The sequence below is a fragment of the Delphinapterus leucas genome, chromosome 4 (assembly GCF_059928025.1).
Source record: "Delphinapterus leucas isolate spDelLeu-1000000601 "Yukka" chromosome 4, BTC_Dleu_Yukka2, whole genome shotgun sequence".
NCBI classification, from domain to species: Eukaryota; Metazoa; Chordata; class Mammalia; order Artiodactyla; family Monodontidae; genus Delphinapterus; species Delphinapterus leucas.
This window is the reverse complement of record NC_143132.1, coordinates 32,429,974-32,455,227: the sequence shown is the minus strand read 5'-3', so window position 1 is coordinate 32,455,227 and position 25,254 is coordinate 32,429,974. Positions and strand designations below refer to the sequence as shown.

The 25,254-nt window shown below is 39.9% G+C and overlaps 1 protein-coding gene across 1 annotated transcript in view; it reads left to right on the top strand.

The window, feature by feature from the left end:
* The first annotated feature begins 894 nt into the window (after positions 1 to 894).
* ROBO1 (roundabout guidance receptor 1) overlaps positions 895 to 25,254 on the top strand; it is a 390,378-nt gene continuing 366,018 nt past the window's right edge. The window contains exon 1 of the mRNA XM_022579460.3: positions 895 to 2,035. Within this exon, the coding sequence (XP_022435168.1) occupies positions 1,981 to 2,035 (55 nt within the window). The 5' untranslated portion in view covers positions 895 to 1,980. The remainder of the gene's footprint in view (positions 2,036 to 25,254) is intronic.

Below are 25,254 nucleotides of genomic sequence, written 5' to 3'. Positions count from 1 at the left end.
TTTTGTATAGTGTCTTTTTTAATAGAAAGAAAGAAAAATGAATGAGTGAATAAATGCATGAATGAATGCAAGAATGCCCATTAGATGCGCTAGGTTTGTTTTGCTTTGGGTATGATTTGTGACTATCTCAAGAGTCTCTGATTCAGAAAGGAAAACGGAGATTTGGCCTGGTAACAGAGCTAGTAACTGGTAGGTTGGGATTTCAGGGCGAGGTGTATGAGATGTTAAAGCCCACGCCTTTTGGTTTTGAAATGCTGAATGACTTCTCTTACAATCGCAAACTCCCGGGTAGCAAGGATGTTTTTTACATTTGTCCCTCTTCCTTAGTTACTTCCCCATTGTTAGCATTCTGATACTGAGAGTCAATGAAGTTGAAGGAGAGGCATTTGCTTACAAAAGATAAAAAGTCCCCATGGCCCACTCCTGCGCCCCTCAAGTTGGGTAGCCTTTCTACGGGAGACTCAACAACTACAGTTTAAAAGAAACTGATTTTCGTATTACATATAACTACGTAATAAATTCTACGTAGTTATTTCTCTACCTCCTGTCCTATAGGCTTGTTTGCCCACGTTTGATTTTTTTTTTTTTTTTTTAATGGGAATAGGGAAGGGTGAAGACAGAGTTATTTGAGAGTTTATTTCAACTCCTGTAAACGGTAGGGAAGAGGTTAAGCTGGACCAGGAGGGTTTTTGAAGTCTTTGGTTGGGAGGTTCCATTTGGAGAAAGGTGCAGGGGAGCCAGGGGTGTCGAGAGAAACAAGGCAAGTTCCAATTCGCTCGGCTTTGTGATCCTGAGCAGTTTGATTCTCACCTGAGGGCGTAGTCGGGCACCCTGGCTTATGGATGGAAATATTAACGAGCAGAACTTGCCAGACCGGCGTCTGGAGAGTGTAGAGTGAAGCGTGGAAAGGACTGCGCGGCCCCTTTAAGTATTCTCGGGCTGGGAAAGAGAGGGAGGAAACCGGGAGCCGCGGGGACTGTGGGGGAAACCCGCAAGCAATCGAGCCAGAGAAGAGGCAGCGTGAGAGTAGAAACTTCAGACGCCGCTGATCCCAGCGGAGTTCGGGTGAGCCGCGGCAGCCGTCGCTCCCACCCGCAGCGGCATCCTCCTGGCCCCTCTCCGCCACCCCGGGGAGGTCGGGTGCCTCTCTGCAGCTACCACGAGCCCGGGCTGCGGGCAGCCACCGCCTGGAAGTTTAGGCTCCAGCGTTCCAGCCGCGGAGAGTTCGGGGTGCCTTGCGCGCACGCCCCCGCGGGCGAGGGCCCGGAGGGATGGTGAGCGCCGCGCTGGGCTGGGGGCGCCCGGGAGGCTTGAGTGTGTCCGCGGAGCAGCTGCCTTCTTCAGTACCCTCCGCATCCCCCAAGTGATGGGAACAAGGGCCCGCCCAGGGAACCGCTGTCGCCGCACCGCCCCCTTGCTCGCCCCCAGCGCGCGGAGTCACCCAGGCACACCCCCGGCACCCTGTGCCCGTCCTCCCGAGCTGCTGCCACTGCCTTGGCTGCCTTTGCCGCCGGCGCGGGTGGCCAGCTGTTGACTGGGCTCGCCTATAGACGGAGAAGCACTTTTCGGCCCTCCCTAATCCGTTCTCACACGCTAACTTTGCCGCCGCCGCGCCGGCCCTCGCCGCGGGAGCACGCCGGGAGGCTCGGCAAGATTGTGGAGGCAGGAAACCGCACAACTGCTCTTCTGCTTCGGCTCTTTGTTGTTCGCTTTGGATGGTCCTTGGAAGTGGCCAAGCCTCCTCGGAAACCCTGGCGCCAGAGAAGGCAAACCTTGGAATTCTTAGTCTGCAGAGGGCTCAGAGATACTGACAAGCGTCCGGAGAGGTGGACAAGTAATTGCCCTAAAAACTCCTGGCGGATTGACCCACGTTGCTTATATTAAGCCTTTGTGTGTAGTGTGTGGCTTCATAAATTTGGAGACCCCATTTCTACTCTCTCCTCTTGGCATGAGACTGTATGCAGGATCCACCCGAGGACAATGATCGCGGAGCCTGCTCACTTTTACCTCTTTGGATTAATATGTCTCTGTTCAGGTAACCCCGCGTCTTCTTCCTTCACCCTCCATTCCCCTTGCACGCCCCCTCTCCACTTTTCAGAATCAACCCCGAACTGCATTTTGGTGACCTCTCCCTTCTAAGGCCGGAGGGGCCCGACCCCTGGCAGGAGTTTTAGACGAAAAGGTTCTTAGTTCCTACTTTGTGTTGTCCCCTTTCCCTCATCTCCCAAGACCTTCCAAGCCTCTTCGCAGACCTAGGCCTTTTGCCAAGTTCGAGGCACGCCCAGATCATTCTGGGCAAACGCACGTCGGAGCGCAAGGGTGGGAGAGTCAGCGGTTGGCGGTGAGCTTGGGCCATGAGGATGAGCCAAAGTGAGTTTCAGCCCTCGGCTGCTTCCCGCGGGAAGGGAGGTGTGCGCCCGGGGAGCTGGAGCCCAGAAACCCGCCAGGATTCCTGAACCTGGTCCTCCAATTCGCCCCTCCTCTTTCGAGCAAAGGGGTTATTAATAGTTGTTTTATATAACCAAGGTCTGTAATTAAATTCGATTCTGAAGAAACTTCAGGAAATAACTCCTTCTTACCGTAGGATATAAAGTATCCCCTCTGCCTGGGTGAGTTTAGAAGGAAAACAAGAGGTTGCAAGTATCTGAAAGGGAACACTTAGTTGCCTGGGAGTTTTCATTGGCAAGGGAAAACAGAAGGCTGAATTTAGGATTTTGGGGATTCATTAAATAGTACCAAAACTCTTCACATGAGCTGTTGGAAGGATACTGCAGTGGGATACGTCTGACCTAAGAGTGTACACTGCATCTACACTTCCAAATAGCTTTCTTACCCTCCCGAAGAAACTTTTACTAGGGAACAGAGCCACGGCTCAACTTTTCTTTCTTTCCTTTTGGTAGATTCTGGTTTCAATCAAGGATCCGATTTCAGGCCTTAACACACACACACACACACACACACACACACGCACACGCACACACACACACACACAGTGTACCTCAGGGAATTTTTTATAGTCCTGTACTGAGCTTCAAGTTGCATCAGAGCCTGTACGTTAGAGTCACGCAATTTCCATGATTATGAAACAGTTTTGAAAGGTTGGTTTGAGCTTTTTGTGGTCCACGGCTATGATTAATATTTTGACCAAGGATTTTACTTAAGGAAATATGTAAAAGAAAAACACATCAGCTAAATGATGGCAAATAAATCCCTAAAATAATCCCTAAAATATGCTTTCTGACTAAAAGGAACCTTTGCAACGGAACTAAATGAGAAATTTATTAAATTGTTATTCCTTTGAAGAAAACAGAAAGCTGAAGTTTTCATTCCTGTCACAGTGGAAGGATGACTAGATTAAACAGATTCTTTGGGGCCGGCCGCCTCTTCTTTCTTCCAGCTTCCCCTCTCTCGTGTATTTTTTTCTTAGTTTTCATATCTGAGGGATTGAATGGTTTCCCACCCCCATACCAGACAAGGATGCAAATCAGAAACATTCAGATCTGATCTCTCTATTTGTCTCTCTTCGCCAAGTCTCCCCCTAGTTTAATTTACAGCTTCAGATACCTTTGAGATTTTTGTTGATTCACCTTCTCGGTTAAAGTTTATTCACGTGTGTAAAGTGAAGTGTCAGTGTGATAAATGACTGGAGGAGCAGATTACTGAAGATAGGGGGATTAATGGTCATTAGTCACTGTTTGAGCTGAGTTTGTATATGTTGGGACATTTTATCATGGCAGTAGATTAAAGATAGGGTCACAGTAATAGGATGTCACTGAAAGCTAGTCGTGTCAGCGTGCAAATTCTGTCTGCACTTGGAGAAATATGTCGGAGCGTGTACTGCCCTTTAGATTTGATAATTTGATTAGTACTTAGTACCTGAGATTTGTAATTTAAATAGATAGAAGGCATTTATAACCTTAGAGCTGAAATGATTTCTGGCTTTGTTTTTCTAATTTAATTTTCCACCGAAGCTACTGGTGATTTTAATAAACCTAAGTTTTTCCGATAGGTGTGGTTATCCACTTTCTTGGTGGGGTCAGAGTTGTCCTTGTGAGATGCTCTCTCATATTTAACCTGAAGCTGTTTATTGGTCTTCTGCTGGCTTTCACTCCAGCTGTGAATCTGAACTTGGGGAGGCCAGATTACTGGGCTGCTGGGGAGGGTTCACGACTGTGTGCTATTCTAAAGCCACACTATTGACTTGAATAAAACTTCACAAAACTCAGATAAGTAAGTAGAGTTGGGCGTGCTCAAGACACCTGGGCAGGGAATGAATGAAGTTCTTGAAAGGTTGTGTTTCATATCTTGCCTCAAGCCTAAGATCACAGTCTATCACTTGTTAATGGAGTGTATTTAAGAGAAATGTGGTGAGTTTAAATAAATCAAAGTGTACTGAGGGGGGTAAGGTACCTTCAACAAGATTTAACCTGTAAAAACATCTATTGGTTGTCAGTTCTTTTTTCTTTTCCTTTTTTTTTTTTTTAAAAAAACCTGGCTGCCAACTTAACAAAGTCCTATAGTTTTCTTCATACAGATTATAAACTTCACGTTGATGTGTTGATGTCATACTTAACATCAAAATGTTATGTGTTTGTTTTTTGTAGTCTTTTATTTATTAGCCTAATGCTACAATATATAACTTTTTATTCTAGGAAACTAAGATTTTGGAAAAAATAGGTATTTCTTTAGAAATTCTTTTTCATGGTAAATTTCTTTAGTGTTTGTATACCTGAGTTCTTTTCTGTGGAGAGCTAGACTTTTGGTGAGGGGAGCAGATGGGATAGCCCTGGAAAAAAAAAATCTGTGTGATCTCTCAGGAACTGATTCTAAACATTCTTTCTTTATGGACTTCCTCTCCTCAACTCCATTTGATCAAAACTGCTTTTAAGTGAAAAAGTGATTGAATTTCAGTTCAGACTTAGGATGAGATCTGAACTTCAAATGAAGTAGAAATTCACTAGTGCTGTCTTCCTTTCCTCCTTTTTTTTGGGAGGGAGGAGTCTTTTTCTCTTGGGGGGAGGGAAATTTTTTAGATAAGTTTCACTATGTGAGCCACTTATCTTGCTCTGTGGTCTCTGTAACTGGAAAGATTCTTTGGTAATTCCAATAATTTCTTATTCATTTCTTTATAAACTTATTGGCTTTTAAATACACTTATCTGAATACTGTGACGTCTTTTAAAGGCATCCTATTTCTTGATAATGGGGCCTCTAATACATAAGATATTTACAGTTAAAATGTCTCAGAACAATAAATTTACCTGAAATTTTCCCTTAGTCTTCCCTATGACAAATGAAATACTCTTGTGTGAATAAAGTGATACAAAATGCTAAATTTCAAACCTATAATCACAGTTGTTTGTTTATTTATTTATTTTACGTTGAGTAGGTATCTGTAATTTAAAATACTGGGCAAGAGGAATAAGATTGGGAGGAAGCTTAGAATAACAGCTTGCCAATGAAGATCATAAATAGTTGAGTATGTATCATCTTCTGTGTTAATAAGAGATGTTAAGGTAATGCTCATTTTAAGTTCTGGCCTTTAGAAAAATGTTTAATTCTAAAAACAAAAGTATAACTGCCTTGCATGCTTGATTTCTTATAGAAAAATATAAGGAAATCAAAATTGTTACTCAATTAAAAATTAGGCCTAAGGTAATCTGTAGAGTATATTAAGAAATTCGGTAATAAGAAAGGAAAAAAAAAAGGTGGAACCAGAAGCAGAAGGCTAGAGAAGTACAGTAGAAGAAACAGATCCATAATTAAGCTGGTTTTAAACTATAGGAGGAGGGAGAGTGGCAGTAGACAGAGCCAATCTTAGTGTACCCTCTGACCACACATAGCACAAAGAGCAAATCTGAAAAGTGGGCTCTTGAAAAATTGATGTCAGTGTGTATGCTCTATGTTTAACAACTATATAGAGAACTAGACAATTTTTAAAGCAAAGGAGTAGTTTGAAACATGGAGTAGTTTGAAAACAAAGGAGTGGTTGGAATCTTTAATGAATTCATAAAATAGTTTTTTTTTAAGCTATATTTAAGAAGACTTTAGAATGTTGACTTCCTCAATTTATACAGAGGAGTGGAAAGCTAAGTAGTTACCTTCTGTATCATAATGTTTTTGCTTAGAGGAGACCAGCAAGTGAGAGAAGGAAATAATAAAAAAAATGAGATCAAGTTCAAATTCTGGGGCACCGTAAGAAACTTTATGATGATGACTACTGCTAGTGCTATGAAGATATGACTGTCATTTGTGGAACGGTCACCATTATCTTATTTAATGCTTATAAGAGCCCTATGACATAGGTGCTATTGTTACGAAAATTTTACTTTATCTGTATTTTATCGCTGTGGAAACTACATCATAGAGAGGTTAGGAGATGTGGATGAGCAGGGATTTGAACCATGCTGATTCCAAAACCCTTAACCACTGTGCACTTTCCTAGTTGAAAGAGAGAAATGAAGGATTTAAAATAAGAAAGATTATGGTTCAATCATTTTTTTTTTTTAATTTTAAAACATGTCCCCCAAATTCACCCAAACAAGACTGTGGTTTGAACTCTTGAGAATTTGGAAGGGAGGCATTTTTTATCCTGCCATTAAGTAAATGATCTTTAAATTTTTAGATTACCAAGCAAGATGATCGGTTCTTTACATTCAACCAACTCACATCCAGCCTTTATCATGTCTGTATTTCCTGGCATGCTTAAAAAAAGACACCGAACAGAAGTCAAAACAATGACTGCTGGTGATGTAGAAATACACGGATTCCAAGTTGTATTTTGAAAAATGAATGCCGTCCTCATTCATGCACACTTGAGGAAAGATTTTGCTCTGAGTCCCAAGGCAAATAATTGGTGCTTATCAGGGAAGAGCCTGCCTGTGGAGAAACAATCATTTCCCCTGGGGTTGCACCTTCCCCTCTGGGTTGGGCATGGGCTGGTGGTCGTTTAGTAGTAGATGAGCCTTCTGCTTGACTGCTATCCACAGATGACTCACTTCATGGTTACTGATCATGGAAGGGTGTTGAGTGTTAATACCTGGTTGATCAGCTGGTTGGAAACTGCTTATGCATAGCCTATAAAGTTGCCATCCTGTGGAGATCAAAGGCCATCTCCTTTCCCTACAATTCTGGATTAGCATGGTTTCCTTTTCCCCTTGTCCCTCTACCTTCAGCACTTTCCTTCAATCTTGCTGTTGAGGAAGAGGAAGAAAAAAAGATTATCTGTAGTGTACAGGGAGATAGCTTTGATCTCCACTTCGTTGCTTCCCTCTCTTTTGCTCTTTAGCCAACCAAAAGGCTATTTCTAATGCTGGAAGGTGTCATGTTGCTTGCTTCATGGGAGAGCTCAGTCTCATTTCCTGTAAGCCAAAACAGACTGCTACAAATTCCCTTACTTCTGTGATTTTACTTGGCTTCCAAATGTCTTATGACAATGTTGTTCCACACATAAACCAATATTTTGAACAGCATGACTGTGCATATCTTTCTGACTTCATTCAATGAGAGAAGTACCTCTGCCGTGTTCAGAGCTGTCCGTGGCTTACAGCCGGAAAAGAATATCTGTTTATTTTATTTAATTAATTTATTTTCTGATTGGGAGGAGAGTGTATAGAAGGTAAACAATGGTAGAAAAGGTTCTTAGATCGTGAGTTTGATGCTGAATGGTCTACAGGCTTAATGCCTGTCACCTAGTTTGACACTTAAATGAAGCATTAAAAGCACCACCAGTGGATACAAGCAAATGTATACAGAGCAGTGTGGTTCTGCCTTAAGTGGGAATATATTCTTTTTGTGTCAAGTGAGTGATTTATATGTAGCATATAGGAAGTAGTAGGCTTCAATTCCTAATAATACCGTGTATCTCAGGGATCTGTTTTTTCGATCATGTTAGTTTTCCTTACTAGAAAACACATTTTTAAAGCACTTCTGGCAAGTAGTAGCTCATGGTCACACTTTCTCAAAATGCTCTTGATTGGATTTCAGAAAGTATCAAGTTCAAAGTATGGGTCATCTATGCGTATGTTCAGCTTATGTGTACATGCCCCGAGAACCAGGGACAGCTTATCCACAGTCAGCCATGGAACGAGCATGGAGCCTTTGGAACTTTCTCCCAAAGTTATTTGCAAGGGGTTCTGCTTGACAATGTCAGAGACCGAATCTGTATCCCTGACACTCTGTAGGTTTTTCTTTTCTTTTTTTTTTAATTTATTATTTTTGGCTGCATTGAGTCTTCGTTGCTGCGCGCGGGCTTTCTCTAGTTGCGGCGAGCAGGGGCTACTCTTCGTTGCGGTGCGCGGGCTTCTCATTGCGGTGGCTTCTCTTGTTGCGGAGCGCTGGCTCTAGGTGTGCGGGCTTCAGTAGTTGCAGCACGTGGGCTCAGTAGTTGTGGCTCGCAGGCTCTAGAGTGCAGGCTGAGTAGTTGTGGCTCATGGGCTTAGTTGCTCTGCAGCATGTGGGATCTTCCTGGACCAGTGCTTGAATCCACGTCCCCTGCTTGGCAGGCAGATTCTTAACCACTGCGCCACCAGGAAAGCCCTGTAGATTCTTCTTTTAATGTGAGAAAAGTTCTCTTAGGAGTAATAAAATCGTTACATGTGACCATTTAGTACTTTAAAAATCATTTCAGGTATATGTTATTTCTTGATATAACTTAAAATTTCAATGAACATAACAAGAGGTGTGCTTATATGACAGTCAAGTTCCTTGTAGCATGTGATGTATGGTCATAATTTATGCACCATCATGGAAAAAATATCAACTCTGTAAACTCATTCATGGATGTTAGCAGAAGAGGAAACAGAGGCCAGATTTTAGTTTCTCTCCACTCATATGACGGAGGCCCTTTTATGTCATTAGCAATCCCAGGTAGAGTTTGAAAGGAAAATGGGGCAAAAGAATAAGTGAATCAGGCTACATTTGTCTGTTCCAAGATCATTTGGCATCAGATGGTGCTAATGAGGTACCATCTCAAAATTTAATCTCCAAACTTCAATAACGTGCATACTCTGTTATATTTTCTGTTTTAGCATGTGGTTGTTTTCTTCCACTAACAATGTACTAACTTTTAGTTTGGCTAGAAGTATCTGCCTGCAATTCCTTTCCTATATAAAGGAAATATAAAATGTATACTTTGCAGTTTCACTGATTTAAAGCTGATTTTGTTTACTCAGGCTTGATTTAAAAGGCAGTCTTTTATTACTTGGAAACTTCACTAATGGTGCTTGTTCATATATCAAAGTGAGTTAAAACACATTTGTAAGTGTTAACTACACACCTCTGGGTAACTTTAAACTACTTTAGTTGCCTGGTTTGGGAAGTAATTTCAGTGTCTCCAGACCATTCAATTAGCAAGCTGTCTGAATAAAGTAAACTGGCTTGTACAGGCTGTGGGAGATAGACTCATCTGTTTTTCTCCCTTATATTTGAAGAGAAGTGAAAATTTCCTTACCAATCTGGTATTAAGTTTGGAACTGGAATTTGCTTCAATTAATGAACTTAGTAGTTCATTAATTGCCGAAACCTAAACATGTAGAAGAAAAAGAGGAGATGGGCAGAAGCTTTACTTGGATACTGCATGGAGATGAGGGAGCATTTAACTGACAAGATTGTTGCTATTCATCAGTTAATAATTAGGATTCGGTAGACGCATCGTAAGGGCAGCTTTTATTTAGATTCAGTATGGTCAGAGAGGAAACAAAATTCATTGCATTATTTGGTCTTTTCTCCTGTTAGGGGTCATTCCAATCCAGGAGCTCGTCCTTTCCTAGGACCCCATATTCAAAACTACTCTTTCACCATTTTGCATTTGACACATTGAACATAATGCTTTAATAACCACACACGATTATTAAATATATTGTAAGATATATGTGTATATATGTATATAGCCTGACGATGAAAAAAACAAGTAATTAAATGATGAGTTATGGATCCAGTTATGTGCATTGAACCTACAGGACTAGGAATCAATAATATAATATCTCTAATAATTATTATTATAAAGTCTAAAATGTATAAAGTTATGTGCCGGCACAGTGCTCATACACCTTATCTTATTTAATACCACATTAAGAATGAATGCATTGCTGTTATCCCTGTTTATCAATATGGAAAATGAGGCTCAGAAAATTTACGTTCCTTGACTGTGGTCAGTCAGCTAGCGTGGTAGAATCAGGATTTGAAACCAACCTGTCTGATTGCAGAATTTGGCTCATCACCATTATACCCACTGCACTGTTTCCTTATAGGAAAATCGTTGTAGATGAAACAGTATAAAATGTGTAGATAACAAGGCTAAGATGCTTCTTTGTGAGGGAACTAACTTGTGCTGCCCAGCTGTTTTAGTTGCCTTTTAGATGATAGATTTTTCTGGTATATTGATTGTCTGTTCCCCTCTTTTGCTTGATAACCCTGACATTATACACCATAGAACACAGAAATCTCAATTCAGCCTGTAATATGATCTAGTGGAATTCAGTGCTGTTCAGTTTGTGGAGTAAATCTGACACAGGAGCAAAGTAAGTTTTATGAGAGCTCATTTGGGTAAGTGAATAGAAATGTCTTCATAGAGAAAATACTATTACTGGCATCTAATTTCTCTAAGAAACTGGTGCTGAATTTTTGTTTTTTTGAGTCTGAAATAGACAGTGAACATAGTGATACGATGTTATGGATAATAAAAGTATATTAGGCAACAGCTTGGTTAGAATCTGTTACTACTATTTCTTTAAAGGTGTATCCTTCTCAGATGGCAAGTTTTCTAGAAAACAAAGAATGTAGCATTGGTGAACATGATCCCTGAAAACTGCCAGAATCTGTAGTAACTATTAAAAACAGTACTGTAATCAACCCTCTCTCAGAAGTAATATAGTTGGTTTTTTAAATGTTACTCTTTTGTTCTTCTTACTCTTTTATTTTATTTTATTTTATTTATTTATTTATTTAAGGCTGCATTGGGTCTTCGTTGCTGTGCGCAGGCTTTCTCTAGTTGCGGTGAGCAGAGGTTACTCTTCGTTGTGGTGCACAGGCTTCTCACTGCGGTGGCTTCTCTTGTTGCGGAGCACGGGCTCTAGGCGCATGGGCTTCAGTAGTTGTGGCACGTGGGCTCAGTAGTTGTGGCGCACGGGCTTAGTTGCTCCGCGGCACGTGGGATCTTCCCGGACCAGGATCGAACCCGTGTCCCCTGCCTTGGCAGGCAGATTCTTAACCACTGCACCACCAGGGAAGTCCCATTCTTTTAAATAGATATGTCTGACTAAAGATTGTTCTGTAATTTCTTAGGGGTGGTTTTCTCAGTTGAACTCAATAGTCTTCCAAAGTTATTTCCAAATGTGTAGATGGGATGGTACATTTCTCTCTGTCCATAGGTTTATGACTTCATATATGCTTAAATGAAAATTGAAAAATTTCCCGGTTCCTTACTCTTTACCAGTAATCGAAACTAGGTATCATTTCTAAAACCCTCCCTCATATGAGACCTGGTCATAGCCTTAAGGTTTTTACTCTGTCTTAAAATAACTTCATAATAAATGTGTTTCTGTGCATTTATTGCTTTGCAGCCTGCCATTCATTTGTATTCGATAATGCTACTTGTTTTTTATTATGAATGGAGCTTAATAACATTCTTTATTCCTCAGTAAATGACTGTCAATCTTGATTATCTTGATTAGATAAATCAAGATTATCAATCTTGATAATAATGAAAAATTATTATTAACCAACTGTCTACTTTTGTTGCTGTTAGATACTTTAAAGAATGTTTTAGACATACTGATAATGTGTAGGAGCTTTTAATACAACATCCAGGTTGTGTACTTATAGACAGGAAAATGTATGTTGAAGCACATGAGTGAATTGTTGGCACTCTGTGAATGAAAGATGTTTTGATATGATGGTAAAAGTGAGAATTGCATTTGAGAACTGATAGATTAAGGGGATTTACTTAGTCAGCAAACTCTCCCTGGAATAAGTAGGTTGCCAAAGAGTGTTGAAAGAAAGAATAGAATATCTTGTTGAGCAAGGTGAAGTGTTAGAAAGGTGCATCCAGGAGTGGTGATCTGAAAAAAAGATATAATCTGTTTGAAGAGGTAGATTTTACAATAGTTAGTTGTTATAGAATTTCACTTACGACACATATTTTAGAGTACACTATTTAATAATAACATTCATTCATTCATTTGATCAATCTTACCAGGCAGCAGTAAGTTATTAAAAAAAAAAAAAAAGCCCATTTCTTGCACTTAAGGAATTTATGCTAAATGGTTGATTGCCCAATAGGTAATTTAACAGAGGTATGTGTGACTACCCTGTGAGCCTATGTTTAGATCATAAAGAGCTTCCACCAAATGGAGAAGAGGTGATAAAAAATAAATATAAATTTGATATCATAATTCTTAGAAATTAAGACATTTACTTTTTGGCATATTCTCTGAGGGTATGGATAGCAGTGTATAGACAAACTTAGATATAATGATATATGTTTTATTGTTCTTAACCTATCAGAGAATCATTTGGACAGTATCTTAGAACAACTTTATTTCTGTGCTTCTACCCTCTCTGCAGTAACCTGAACACCTATTCTTTATTCTATCCTCATTACTTTCTGTGTGACAGGAATTATCTCCTCATAGCATAGAAGATTCCATTTATAAGTTTTGTATAAATTTTCCTCATTAATTAAGCTAAAACTCAACTCTATTTCCTGTCCTACTGGACTCTGTTTTACCCTCCGAACTACCCATGGTAAATTCAGTTTAGTTTCTACATGAAACTGTTCCGATATTTGAAGACAGCTATGCTCTTTAAAATTTTCTGTTCTCTGCACACAAGGTTTCTGTTTTCTTCCAATTTTCCTTATTTGATAAAGAGTCATTTCACTTGGTTATGTTCTTTTGTTACTGTTTTTAATATATATTTTGTCAGTGTCCTAAAGTGTAACATGGATTTTGAGGATCCTGTTTTCTTTTTTAGTAAAAATTTAGATAACTTTTAACTTCTTCCTAGTGTTCAAATAAATATCTCATTTCATCTAAAAGTTCTGTCAGCATCCTGGGATGTAATGCTTTTCTGGATCAGGAGATTTAAAATATATTAATAAGCTAGATACTTATCTTCCCACCTTCATTTACCACTGAACCATATTCGAACTGCCCTTCCTGTTCTAAAGTCACGAGTCTTGGCAGGGAAGATAAACAAAATGAAATTTTTGAGATTCTGTTTTTCTTCTCTGATAATATTTTATAACGGTTGAAAACTGAAATGCCAATACAGGGCCTGTGTAAGGAAGGCCCTGTATCAGGTCTAAGGGATGGTTGGCTGGATGTTGCCATGGGGATGTGTGGACTTAAATGTAGATAGACTTTCAGAGTTTTCAAGAAAAGGCATAAATCTGTATTTTAAAGTAAAATCTCCCAACCTGTAATGGGAACAATTAGGTCTAAATTAATAATAAAAGTAACAACAACAATAGCAAGTCTTCACACCAAATGTGGCCCACAGATCATCATTTTGTAGCTGCAATATTACATTATCCGTCCCATATAGAACCGACCTATCTGTGGCTGTTTATTCCTACTCTAAATACATTGATATCCCCTCACTCTGTTATCTTCAGCGTTTTCGAAGCTTTTCCTTTTCTGGTGTTTGGCCATCCTTACTGTATTGTTTCTAGCTAAATGGTTACATAATGGCTTATTTATTTAACCCAAAGCTTCTGCCTTTATTAGGCATTATTTACATTTTACAAATTGTTAAGCCAGGCAAAGTGATCAGTTTGACTGTTTATGTTTATTCTTTGTCCTAAAGCTAACGAACACCAAAAACAAAACCATAAGCCCTTTGATGAGCAGAGGTCCTGATGAACTGAATAAATAAATATATTCTTGAATAAGAAGAGAAATTATCAACAGAGACAGTCTAAAGGTTTACTGATTGCTATTAAGAGACACACCACCGTGTTGCCTATGAATTACAGGTTGAGAAAGTACATTAAGGAAATCAGAAGAAATAAGAATAAAATTGGGGCTTTGGCTGAATTGCAAAGAAGCTTTTACCTTCTGCAAGTATTTATTGCAGGACCATTTCTAAAACCTGGTTTCCCATATTTGTTTTATTATTTGTTTTATAGATCATTAGCTGTTTGACAGAAATATTATCAGGAGAGAAGCTTAATCTAAAGGGTCAGCAATCATTGCCAATTGAATATTAACGAGAAATGAAAATAAAGCATCTCTGAAATGATTTGTTGGTGAAAAGTGTTATTTAATTTACAAAATATTGATTTATGCACAGTTTTCAAGAGCATATCTAGCGTTTCTGTGAAGAAACCTTGTGTATAATTCATAAATGTTTCTAAAACAACACTTGGAGGATTTCTTTAAGGCAACGTAGAAATGGGATAATTTGCTCAGGTGTTCAAGATATACTGCAAAGCTAAATATATATGAAGACGCTTTGGTTAACTCTTTAAAAAAAACCCAAACTGGTCATTTCTTACTAAATCTAAGTAAAATATTCCTATATGTAAAAATTTCTTGTCTTCATTATGTTTCACTGTAAAGTGCATAGAATTTCTTTTTGTCTTCCAACGACTCATCCTGCTGGAAGGATATGGCAGAGTCCCATTGGGGATCATTAAGAGCATTACTCTTGTTAGACATCTATCAGGGGCAGCCCTCCTCATGCTAAATTCTAGAGCCACAGCTCACGAATAATATGAGATGCTCACAGCAAAAGGCAGGGAATAACGTTGGAGTGCGAGAAGGTCAAGGCACGGGCAGGGGAAGAGGTCAGAAGCAGTATTGTGCCCTGAGCAGTGAGCACTGATTCATTTGAAGCTGGAAACCATCACCAGCATTTCATTGTCCACAGGAGGCATGTTTAAAGATGAGCATTATTTGATGCTCTGACAAAATAGCTTGCTAATAATAATGTATTCTTCATCAGTTAAAACGGCAGCCATGACTTTCACGTTTATTTGGAAATTATTTCTATAGTTGAGAACTGAAGCTTTTAAAGGAATGTAATGAAAACCTATCAGCTAATTTGCCTAAGTCTTGTTGATTTTGTCTATTTCTTCTTCCTATTTCTTTCCATATAAAGACTATTCCGTTTTTTGTGAACCACAGAAACGTTATGTTTGATTTATTTTCTTAAGAGAAAAAGTACCCTGTCTTTTGGAGGTATTTTTTTAAAAATTTGTTTATTTAATTTATTTGATTTAGTTTTGGCTGCATTGGTCTGTATTGCTGCATGGGGGCTTTCTCTAGTTGCGGCAAGCGAGGGCTACTCTTCGTTGAGCTGCAAGGGCTTCTCATTGCGGTGGCTTCTCTTGTTGCGGAGCACGGGCTCTAGGCACGCGGGTTCAGTAGTTGTGGTTAGCGGGCTTTAGAGCACAGGCTCGGTAGTTGTGGCGCACGGGCTTAGCTGTTCCGCGGCATGTGGGGTCTTCCCGGACTAGGGCTCGAACCCGTGTCCCCTGCATTGGCGGGCGGATTCTTAACCACTGCACCACCAAGGAAGCCCTGGAGGTATTGTTATTATTGATTTGATTATATTGCACACCTGCCTAATTAGGGTTCCCTACATATGAACCAGCTTCAGCCTCTTATCCCTCAGGCTTTTCTAGTGCTGTTCCTCTATCTGGGACTGCTCTGTCTAGACCCATTCCATTCTCTCCGTTTTCCTCCCCTTTTCCCCACCCTAACTGCTGTTTGGCCTAATGAATAAATTCAGGTGTCTCCTCCTCCAAAAACTCTTAGACGCCCCTTCCACCCACCCACTGTAGTTTTGATGTACTTCTTATGTGTTTCCATAGCACCCTTTACAAAACTGTGACCTTGCCCATGATCATTCTCTATTACATTTACTTATCCAGGTCTCCTTTCAAACTATGAGGGTCTAGATCTACTTAACTATTACAACGAACACATTCAGTGAATTAATAAGTGATTCAGTACATGAATTTCTTTGCTTTGACAGGAGTTATAAAATAAATTAATAATCCCTCTGATTCTTGGGTAAGTTTTCATTCTTTTAGAAACAGAGATGTGAGTAATCAGAAAGAAGAAAAACCAGAGTTGCCAAATGGGAGCTCTCAAGAGTTTGTATTTACCAGATCCTACAAAATGCATTGGCTAGGATTTTGAATATCTACCTTTGCTTGGAGTTTCTAGGTTTTGTTATGATTTTTCTATGGACTAACTGTAGTATAGTGAGGGAAAAAACACGACTTGGATTCAGACTTGGTTCTTTCTGGGTTTGAATCTGCCACTAGGTAGCTTTTCACCATGCCATGAGTTAGTTTCTTCACCTGTAAAATGCAGGAATTGAAACAGTGACATTAAGGCCACTTTCAGAATTTAAATTCTGCAGTTTTTAACCTAGGAACAACACAGGGAGCTGGATTATTTATCCCTGAGTTTTTCCTAATCAGTGTGTCTTTCAGTAGAGTGTAGTGATTGTAAGGGAATGGGCTTCAGAGTTAAAATACAATGGTTTGAAATGTGGCTTCACTGCACACCAGCCATGTCACCTTAATAGCTTATCTCACTTTTCTGTTTCCTTACCAGTAAAATGGAAATAATGGGGTTGCTGTGAAGGTTAAATAAGTTAATATACATAAAGTGTTTAAAACAGTGTTTGACATGTTCTAATGTCTATTTAAGTGTGAATTGTGTTGTTTTCATTTTTGCTTTGTTGATTGGTCATCTTTATCACGATTTTTTTTCTTAAAGAAACGAGTTCATGATAGTTGCTTTGTATAGACCCTGACTTACAAACCCTAAACATAAAAATTATCCCTACAGAGATATCACTCCAAACCTTAAGACCTCTCCCCAGAGATTTAAAAACAACGACAACAAACAAACAAAGCAGAAGGGTGAATGTTGTTAAGAGAAGATTCAGGGTTAATTTGACAGGTTGGAGACAGATTTCTGGGCAGATTGCCATGCCAATGTGATAACCATTTCTATCCGAATAAAGCAAAATATATTATTGTTTATGCTGTATGAAAATGCCAACAGTTAGAGGCTATATCAAGTTGCTTTCCCCTTCCAAATTAAAAAAATAATGTTACTGCCTCTAAGAGGATTAAGAGATTTGCAATTTACTGTGAATTATTTTAATCAGATTAAAGGTCCTCTTTTACTTGGAGTTCAGCTATTTAGCACTTGGGGAATGGAAGTTTTCCTTTGGAGTGTGGGATGGTGACAGATAACTGGGAAGTGTCAGGGAGGGAGAAGGGTGAGGCCACTTTGGCTCCTGAGTAATATGGGGGACCAAACTGGGAGAGTGAAATTTGAAGTTGGCGGCGCGGGTGGGATGGGGGCTGGGTAGGGGAGTACCAGTAACAAACCTCACATGTTAAAAATGTTCTTTGAGTCCAGCTCCCTTCTTTACTTCCTTTCCCTTCCTTCAAGAAACAAAAACCAAATCAGATTGCTTCCATGCCCTGGCTATTGTAAATAGAGCTGCAGTGACCATTGTGGTACATGACTCTTTGAGTTATGGTTTTCTCAGGGTATATGCCCAGTAGTGGGATTGCTGGGTCGTATGGTACTTCTATTTTTAGGGGTTTTTTTTTGTTGTTGTTAGATATGGTTGTGTTGTATTTATTTATTTAAAAAAATTTTTTATTGGAGTATAATTGCTTTACAATGGAGTGTTAGTTTCTGCTTTATAACAAAGTGAATCAGTTATACATATACATATGTTCCCATATCTCTTCCCTCTTGCCTCTCCCTCCCTCCCACCCTCCCTATCCCACCCCTCCAGGCGGTCACAAAGCACAGAGCTGATCTCCCTGTGCTATGCGGCTGCTTCCCACTAGCTATCTACCTTACGTTTGGTAGTGTATATATGTCCATGCCTCTCTCTAGCTTTGTCACAGCTTACTCTTCCCCTTACCCATATCCTCAAGTCCATTCTCTAGTAGGTCTGTGTCTTTATTCCTGTCTTACCCCTAGGTTCTTCATGATATTTTTTTTCCCTTAAATTCCATATATATGTGTTAGCATATGGTATTTGTCTTTCTCTTTCTGACTTACTTCACTCTGTATGACAGACTCTAGGTCTATCCACCTCATTACAAATAGCTCAATTTCGTTTCTTTTTATGGCTGAGTAATATTCCATTGTATATATGTGCCACATCTTCTTTATCCATTCATCTGATGATGGACACTTAGGTTGTTTCCAACTGAGTCATATGGTAGTTCTATTTTTAGTTTTTTAAGGAACCTCCATACTGTTCTCCACAGTGGCTGTATCAATTTACATTCCCACCAACAGTGCAAGAGGGTTCCCTTTTTTCTACACCCTCTCCAGCATTTATTGTTTGTAGATTTTTTGATGATGGCCATTTTGACCGGTGTTAGATGATATCTCATTGTAGTTTTGATTTGCATTTCTCTAATGATTAATGATGTTGAGCATTCTTTCATGTGTTTGTTTGCAGTCTGTATATCTTCTTTGGAGAAATGTCTATTTAGGTCTTCTGACCGTTTTTGGATTGGGTCGTTTGTTTTTTTGTTACTGAGCTGCATGAGCTGCTTATAAATTTTGGAGATGAATCCTTTGTCAGTTGCTTCATTTGCAAATATTCTCTCCCATTCTGAGGGTTGTCTTTTGGACTTTTTTATGGTTTCCTTTGCTGTGCAAAAGCTTTGAAGTTTCATTAGGTCACATTTGTTTATTTTTGTTTCTATTTCCATTTCTCTAGGAGGTGGGTCAAAAAGGATCTTGCTGTGATTTATGTCATAAAGTTTTCTGCCTATGTTTTCCTCTAAGAGTTTGATAGTGTCTCATCTTACATTTAGGTATTTAATCCATTTTGAGTTTATTTTTGTGTATGGTGTTAGGGAGTGATTTAATCTCATACTTTTACATGTACCTGTCCAGTTTTCCCAGCACCACTTATTGAAGAGGCTGTCCTTTCTCCACTGTACATTCCTGCTGCCTTTATCAAAGATAAGGTGACCATATGTGCATGGGTTTATCTCTGGGCTTTCTATCCAGTTCCATTGATCTATCTTTCTGTTTTTGTGCCAGTACCATACTGTTTTGATGACTGTAGCTTTGTAGTATAGTCTGAAATCAGGGAGCCTGATTCCTCCAGCTCCGTTTTTCTTTCTCAAGATTGTTTTGGCTATTCAGGGTCTTTTGTGTTTCCATAGAAATATTGTGAAATTTTTTGTTCTAGTTCTGTGAAAAATGCCAGTGGTAGTTTGATAGGGATTGTGTTGAATCTGTAGATTGCTTTGGATAGTAGAGTCATTTTCACAATGTTGATTCTTCCAATCCAAGAACATGGTATATCTCTCCATCTATTTGTATCATCTTTAATTTCTTTCATCAGTGTCTTATAATTTTCTGCATACAGGTCTTTAGTCTCCTTAGGTAGTTTTATTCCTAGGTACTTTATTCTTTTTGTTGCGATGGTAAATGGGAGTGTTTTCTTGATTTCCCTTTCAGATTTTTCATCGTTAGTGTATGGGAATGCCAGAGATTTCTGTGCATTCATTTTGTATCCTACTACTTTACCAAATTCCTTGATTAGCTCCAGTAGTTTTCTGGTAGCATCTTTAGGATTCTCTATGTATAGTATCATGTCATCTTCAAACAGTGACAGCTTTACTTCTTCTTTTCCGATTTGGATTCCTTTTATTTTCTTTTCTTCTCTGATTGCTGTGGCTAAAACTTCCAAAACTACGTTGAATAAGAGTGGTGAGAGTGGGCAACCTTGTCTTGTTCCTGATCTTAGTGGAAATGTTTTCAGTTTTTCACCATTGAGGACAATGTTGGCTGTGGGTTTGTCGTATATGGCCTTTATTATGTTGAGGAAAGTTCCCTCTATGCCTACTTTCTGGAGGGTTTTTGTCATAAATGGGTGTTGAATTTTGTCGAAAGCTTTCTCTGCATCTATTGAGATGATAATATGTTTTTTCTCCTTCAGTTTGTTGATATGGTGTATCACGTTGATTGATTTGCGTATATTGAAGAATCCTTACATTCCTGGAATAAACCCCCCTTGGTCATGGTGTACGATCCGTTTAATGTGCTGTTGGATTCTGTTTGCTAGTATTTTGTTGAGGATTTTTGCATCTATGTTCATCAGTGATATTGGCCTATAGTTTTCTTTCTTTGTGACATCCTTGTCTGGTTTTGGTATCAGGATGATGGTGGCCTCGTAGAATGAGTTTGGGAGTGTTCCTCCCTCTACTATATTTCGGAAGAGTTTGAGAAGGATAGGTGTTAACTCTTCTCTAAATGTTTCATAGAATTCGCCTGTGAAGCCATCTGGTCCTGGGCTTTCGTTTGTTGGAAGATTGTTAATCACAGTTTCAATTTCAGTGCTTGTGATTGGTCTGTTCATATTTTCCATTTCTTCCTGATTCAGTCTTGGCAGGTTGTGCATTTCTAAGAATTTGTCCATTTCTTCCAGGTTGTCCATTTTATTGGCATAGAGTTGCTTGTAGTAATCTCTCATGATCTTTTGTATTTCTGCAGTGTCAGTTGGTACTTCTCCGTTTTCATTTCTAATTATATTGATTTGAGTCTTCTCCCTTTTTTTCTTGATGAGTCTAGCTACTGGTTTATCTATTTTGTTTATCTTCTCAAAGAACCAGCTTTTAGTTTTAGTGATCTTTGCTATCGTTTCCTTCATTTCTTTTTCATTTATTTCTGATCTGATTTTTATGATTTCTTTCCTTCTGCTAACTTTGGGTTTTTTTTGTTCTTCTTTCTCTAATTGCTTTAGGTGCAAGGTTAGGTTGTTTATTCGAGATGTTTCCTGTTTCTTAAGGTAGGATTGTATTGCTATAAACTTCCCTCTTAGAACTGCTTTTCCTATATCCCATAGATTCTGGGTGGTCGTGTCTCCATTGTCATTTGTTTCTAGGTATTTTTTTTTTATTTCCTCTTTGACTTCTTCAGTGATCACTTCGTTATTAAGTAGTGTATTGTTTAGCCTCCATGTGTTTATATTTTTTACAGATCTTTTCCTGTAATTGATATCTAGTCTCATAGTGTTGTGGTCGGAAAAGATACTTGATACAATTTCAATTTTCTTAAATTTACTAAGGCTTGGTTTGTGACCCAAGATATGATCTATCCTGGAGAACGTTCCATGAGCACTTGAGAAAAATGTGTATTCTGTTGTTTTTGGATGGAATGTTCTATAAATATCAATTAAGTCCATCTCGTTTAATGTATCATTTAAAGCTTGTGTTTCCTTATTTATTTTCAGTTTGGATGATCTGTCCATTGGTGAAAGTGGGGTGTTAAAGTCCCCTACTATGAATGTGTTACTGTCAATTTCCCCTTTTATGGCTGTTAGTATTTGCCTTATGTACTGAGGTGCTCCTATGTTGGGTGCATAAATATTTACAATTGTTATATCTTCTTCTTGGATTGATCCCTTGATCATTATGTAGTGTCCTTCTTTGTGTCTTATAATAGTCTTTAAAGTCTATTTTGTCTGATATGAGAATTGCTACTCCAGCTTTCTTTTGGTTTCCATTTGCATGGAATATCTTTTTCCATCCCCTTACTTTCAGTCTGTATGTGTCTGTAGGTCTGAAGTGGGTCTCTTGTAGACAGCAAATATATGGGTCTTGTTTTTATATCCATTCAGCTAATCTGTGTCTTTTGGTGGGAGCATTTAGTCCATTTACATTTAAGGTAATTATCGATATGTATGTTCCTATTCCCATTTTCTTAATTGTTTTGGGTTCATTATTGTAGGTCTTTTCCTTCTCTTGTGTTTACTGCCTAGAGAAGTTCCTTTAGCAGTTGTTGTAAAGCTGGTTTGGTGGTGCTGAACTCTCTCAGCTTTTGCTTGTCTGTAAAGGTTTTAATTTCTCCATGAAATCTGAATGAGATCCTTGCTGGGTAGAGTAATCTTGGTTGCAGGTTTTTGTCCTTCATCACTTTAAATATTTCCTGCCACTCCCTTCTGGCTTGTAGAGTTTCTGCTGAAAGATCAGCTGTTAATCTTATGGGGATTCCCTTGTGTGTTATTTGTTGTTTTTCCCTTGCCGCTTTTAATATGTTTTCTTTGTATTTAATTTTTGACAGTTTGATTAATATGTGTCTTGGCGTATTTCTCCTTGGATTTATCCTTTATGGGACTCTCTGTGCTTCCTGGACTTGATTAACTATTTCCTTTCCCATATTAGGGAAGTTTTCAACTATAATCTTTTCAAATATTTTCTCAGTCTCTTTCTTTTTCTCTTCTTCTGGAACCCCTATAATTCGAATGTTGGTGCGTTTATTGTTGTCCCAGAGGTCTCTGAGACTGTCCTCAGTTCTTTTCATTCTTTTTTCTTTATTCTGCTCTGCAGTAGTTATTTCCACTATTTTATCTTCCAGATCACTTATCCGTTCTTCTGCCTCAGTTATTCTGCTGTTGATCCCATCTAGAGTATTTTTAATTTCATTTATTGTGTTGTTCATCATTGTTTGTTTCATCTTTAGTTCTTCTGGTCGTTGTTAAATGTTTCTTGCATTTTGTCTATTCTATTTACAAGATTTTGGATCATCTTTACTATCATTATTCTGAATTCTTTTTCAGGTAGACTGCCTATTTCCTCTTCATCTGTTAGTTCTGTTGGGTTTTTATCTTACTCTTTCATCTGCTGTGTGTTTTTCTGTCTTCTCATTTTGCTTATTTTACTGTGTTTGGGGTCTCCTTTTTGCAGGCTGCAGGTTCGTAGTTCCCGTTGTTTTTGGTGTCTGTCCCCAGTGGCTAAGGTTGCTTCAGTGGGTTGTGTAGGCTTCCCGGTGGAGGGGACTAGTGCCTGTGTTCTGGTGGATGAGGCTGGATCTTGTCTTTCTGGTGGGCAGGTCCCACCTCTGGTGGTGTGTTTTGGGGTGTCCGTGGACTTATTATGATTTTAGGCAGCCTCTCTGCTAATGGGTGGGGTTGTGTTCCTGTCTTGCTAGTTGTTTGGCATAGGATGTCCAGCACTGTAGCTTGCTGGTCGTTGAGTGAAGGTGGGTGCTTGTGTTGAGATGGAGATCTCTGGGAGATTTTCGCCATTTGATATTATGTGGAGCTGGGAGGTCTCTTGTGGACCAGTGTCCTGAAGTTGGCTCTCCCACCTCAGAGGCACAGCACTGACTCCTGGCTGCAGCACCAAGAGCCTTTCATCCACACGGCTCAGAATAAAAGGGAGAAAAAGTAGAAAGAAAGAATTAGTAGAGGAAGAAAGAAAGAAAGAAAGAAAGAAAGGAGGGAGGAAGGAAGGAAGGAGGGAAGGAAGGAAAGAAAGAAAGAAGATAAAGTAAAATAAAATAAAGTAAGATAAAATATAATAAAGTTATTAAAATAAAATATAATTATTAAAAAAAAAAATTAAAACAAAAAATGGACGGATAGAACCCCAGGACAAATGGTGGAAGCAAAGCTATACAGACAAAATCGTACACAGAAGCATACACATACACACTCACAAAAAGAGGAAAAGGGGAAAAAATCATAAATCTTGCTCTCAAAGTCCACCTCCTCAATTTGGGATGATTCGTTGTCTATTCATGTATTCCACAGATGCAGGGTACATCAAGTTGATTGTGGAGCTTTAATCCGCTGCTTCAGAGGCTGTTGTGAGGGATTTCCTTTTCTCTTCTTTGTTCTCACAGCTCCCAGGGGCTCAGCTTTGGATTTGGCCCCACCTCTGCGTGTAGGTCGCCGGAGGGCGTCTTTTCTTCTCTCAGACAGGACAGGGTTGAAGGAGCCGCTGATTTGGCGGCTCTGGCTCACTCAGGCTGGGGGGAGGGAGGAGCACGGAGTGCGGGGCAGGCCTGTGCCGGCAGAGGCCGGTGTGACGTTGCACCAGCCTGAGGCGCGGTCTCCTGGGGGAGTTGTCCCTGGATCCCGGGACCCTGGCAGTGGCGGGCTGCACAGGCTCCCCGGAAGTGGGGTGTGGATAGTGACCTGTGCTCGCACACAGGCTTCTTGGTGGCGGCAGCAGCAGCCTTAGCGTCTCATGCCCGTCTCTGTGGTCCACGCTTTTAGCCGCGGCTCGCGCCAGTTTCTGGAGCTCCTTCAAGCAGCGCTCTTAATCCCCTCTCCTCGCGCACCAGGAAACAAAGAGGGAAGAAAAAGTCTCTTGCCTCTTCGGCAGGTGCAGACTTTTCCCTGGACTCCCTCCCGGCTAGCCGTGGCGCACTAACCCCCTGCAGGCAGTGTTCACGCCGCCAACCCCAGTCCTCTCCTTGCGCTCCGACCGAAGCCCGAGCCTCAGCTCCCAGCCAGGCCCACCCCGGCGGGTGAGCAGACAAGCCTCTCGGGCTGGTGAGTGCTGGTCGACACCGATCCTCTGTGCGGGAATCTCTCCGCTTTGCCTTACGCACCCCTGTTGCTGTGCTCTCCTCTGCGGCTCCGAAGGTTTCCCGCAGTCTCCGCCTGTGAAGGGGCTTCTAGTGTGTGGAAACATTTCCTCCTTCACAGCTCCCTCCCACTGGTGCAGGTCCCGTCCCTATCCTTTTGTCTTTGTTTATTCTTTTTTCTTTTGCCCTACCCAGGTACGTGGGGGAGTTTCTTGCCTTCTGGGAGGTCTGAGGTCTTCTGCCAGCGTTCAGTAGGTGTTCTGTAGGAGCAGTTCCACGTATAGATGTATTTCTGGTGTATCTGTGGGGAGGAAGGTGATCTCTGTGTCTTACTCTTCCGCCATCTTCCCGGAAGCTATTTTTAGTTTTTTAAGGAACCTCCATACTGTTCTGCATAGTGGCTGTAACAATTTACATTCCCACCAACAGTGCAAGAGGGTTCCCTTTACTCCACACCCTCTCCAGCATTTATTGTTTGTAGATTTTTTGATGATGGCCATTCTGACCGGTGTGAGATGATATTGCATTGTAGTTCTGATTTGCATTTCTCTAATGATTAATGACTTTGAACATCCTTTCATGTGTTTGTTGGCAATCTGTATATCTTCTTTGGAGAAATGTCTATTTAGGTCTTCTGCCCATTTTTGGATTGGGTTGTTTGTTTTTTTGATATTGAGCTGCATGAGCTGCTTGTAAATTTTGGAGATTAATCGTTTGTCAGTTGCTTCATTTGCAAATATTTTCTCCCATTCTGAGGGTTGTCTTTTTGTCTTGTTTATGGTTTCCTTTGCTGTGCAAAAGCAACCTAAGTGTCCATCAATAGATGACTGGATAAAGAAGATGTGGCACATATATACAATGGAATATTACTCAGCCATAAAAAGAAATGAAATTGTGCTATTTGTAGTGAGGTGGATGTACCT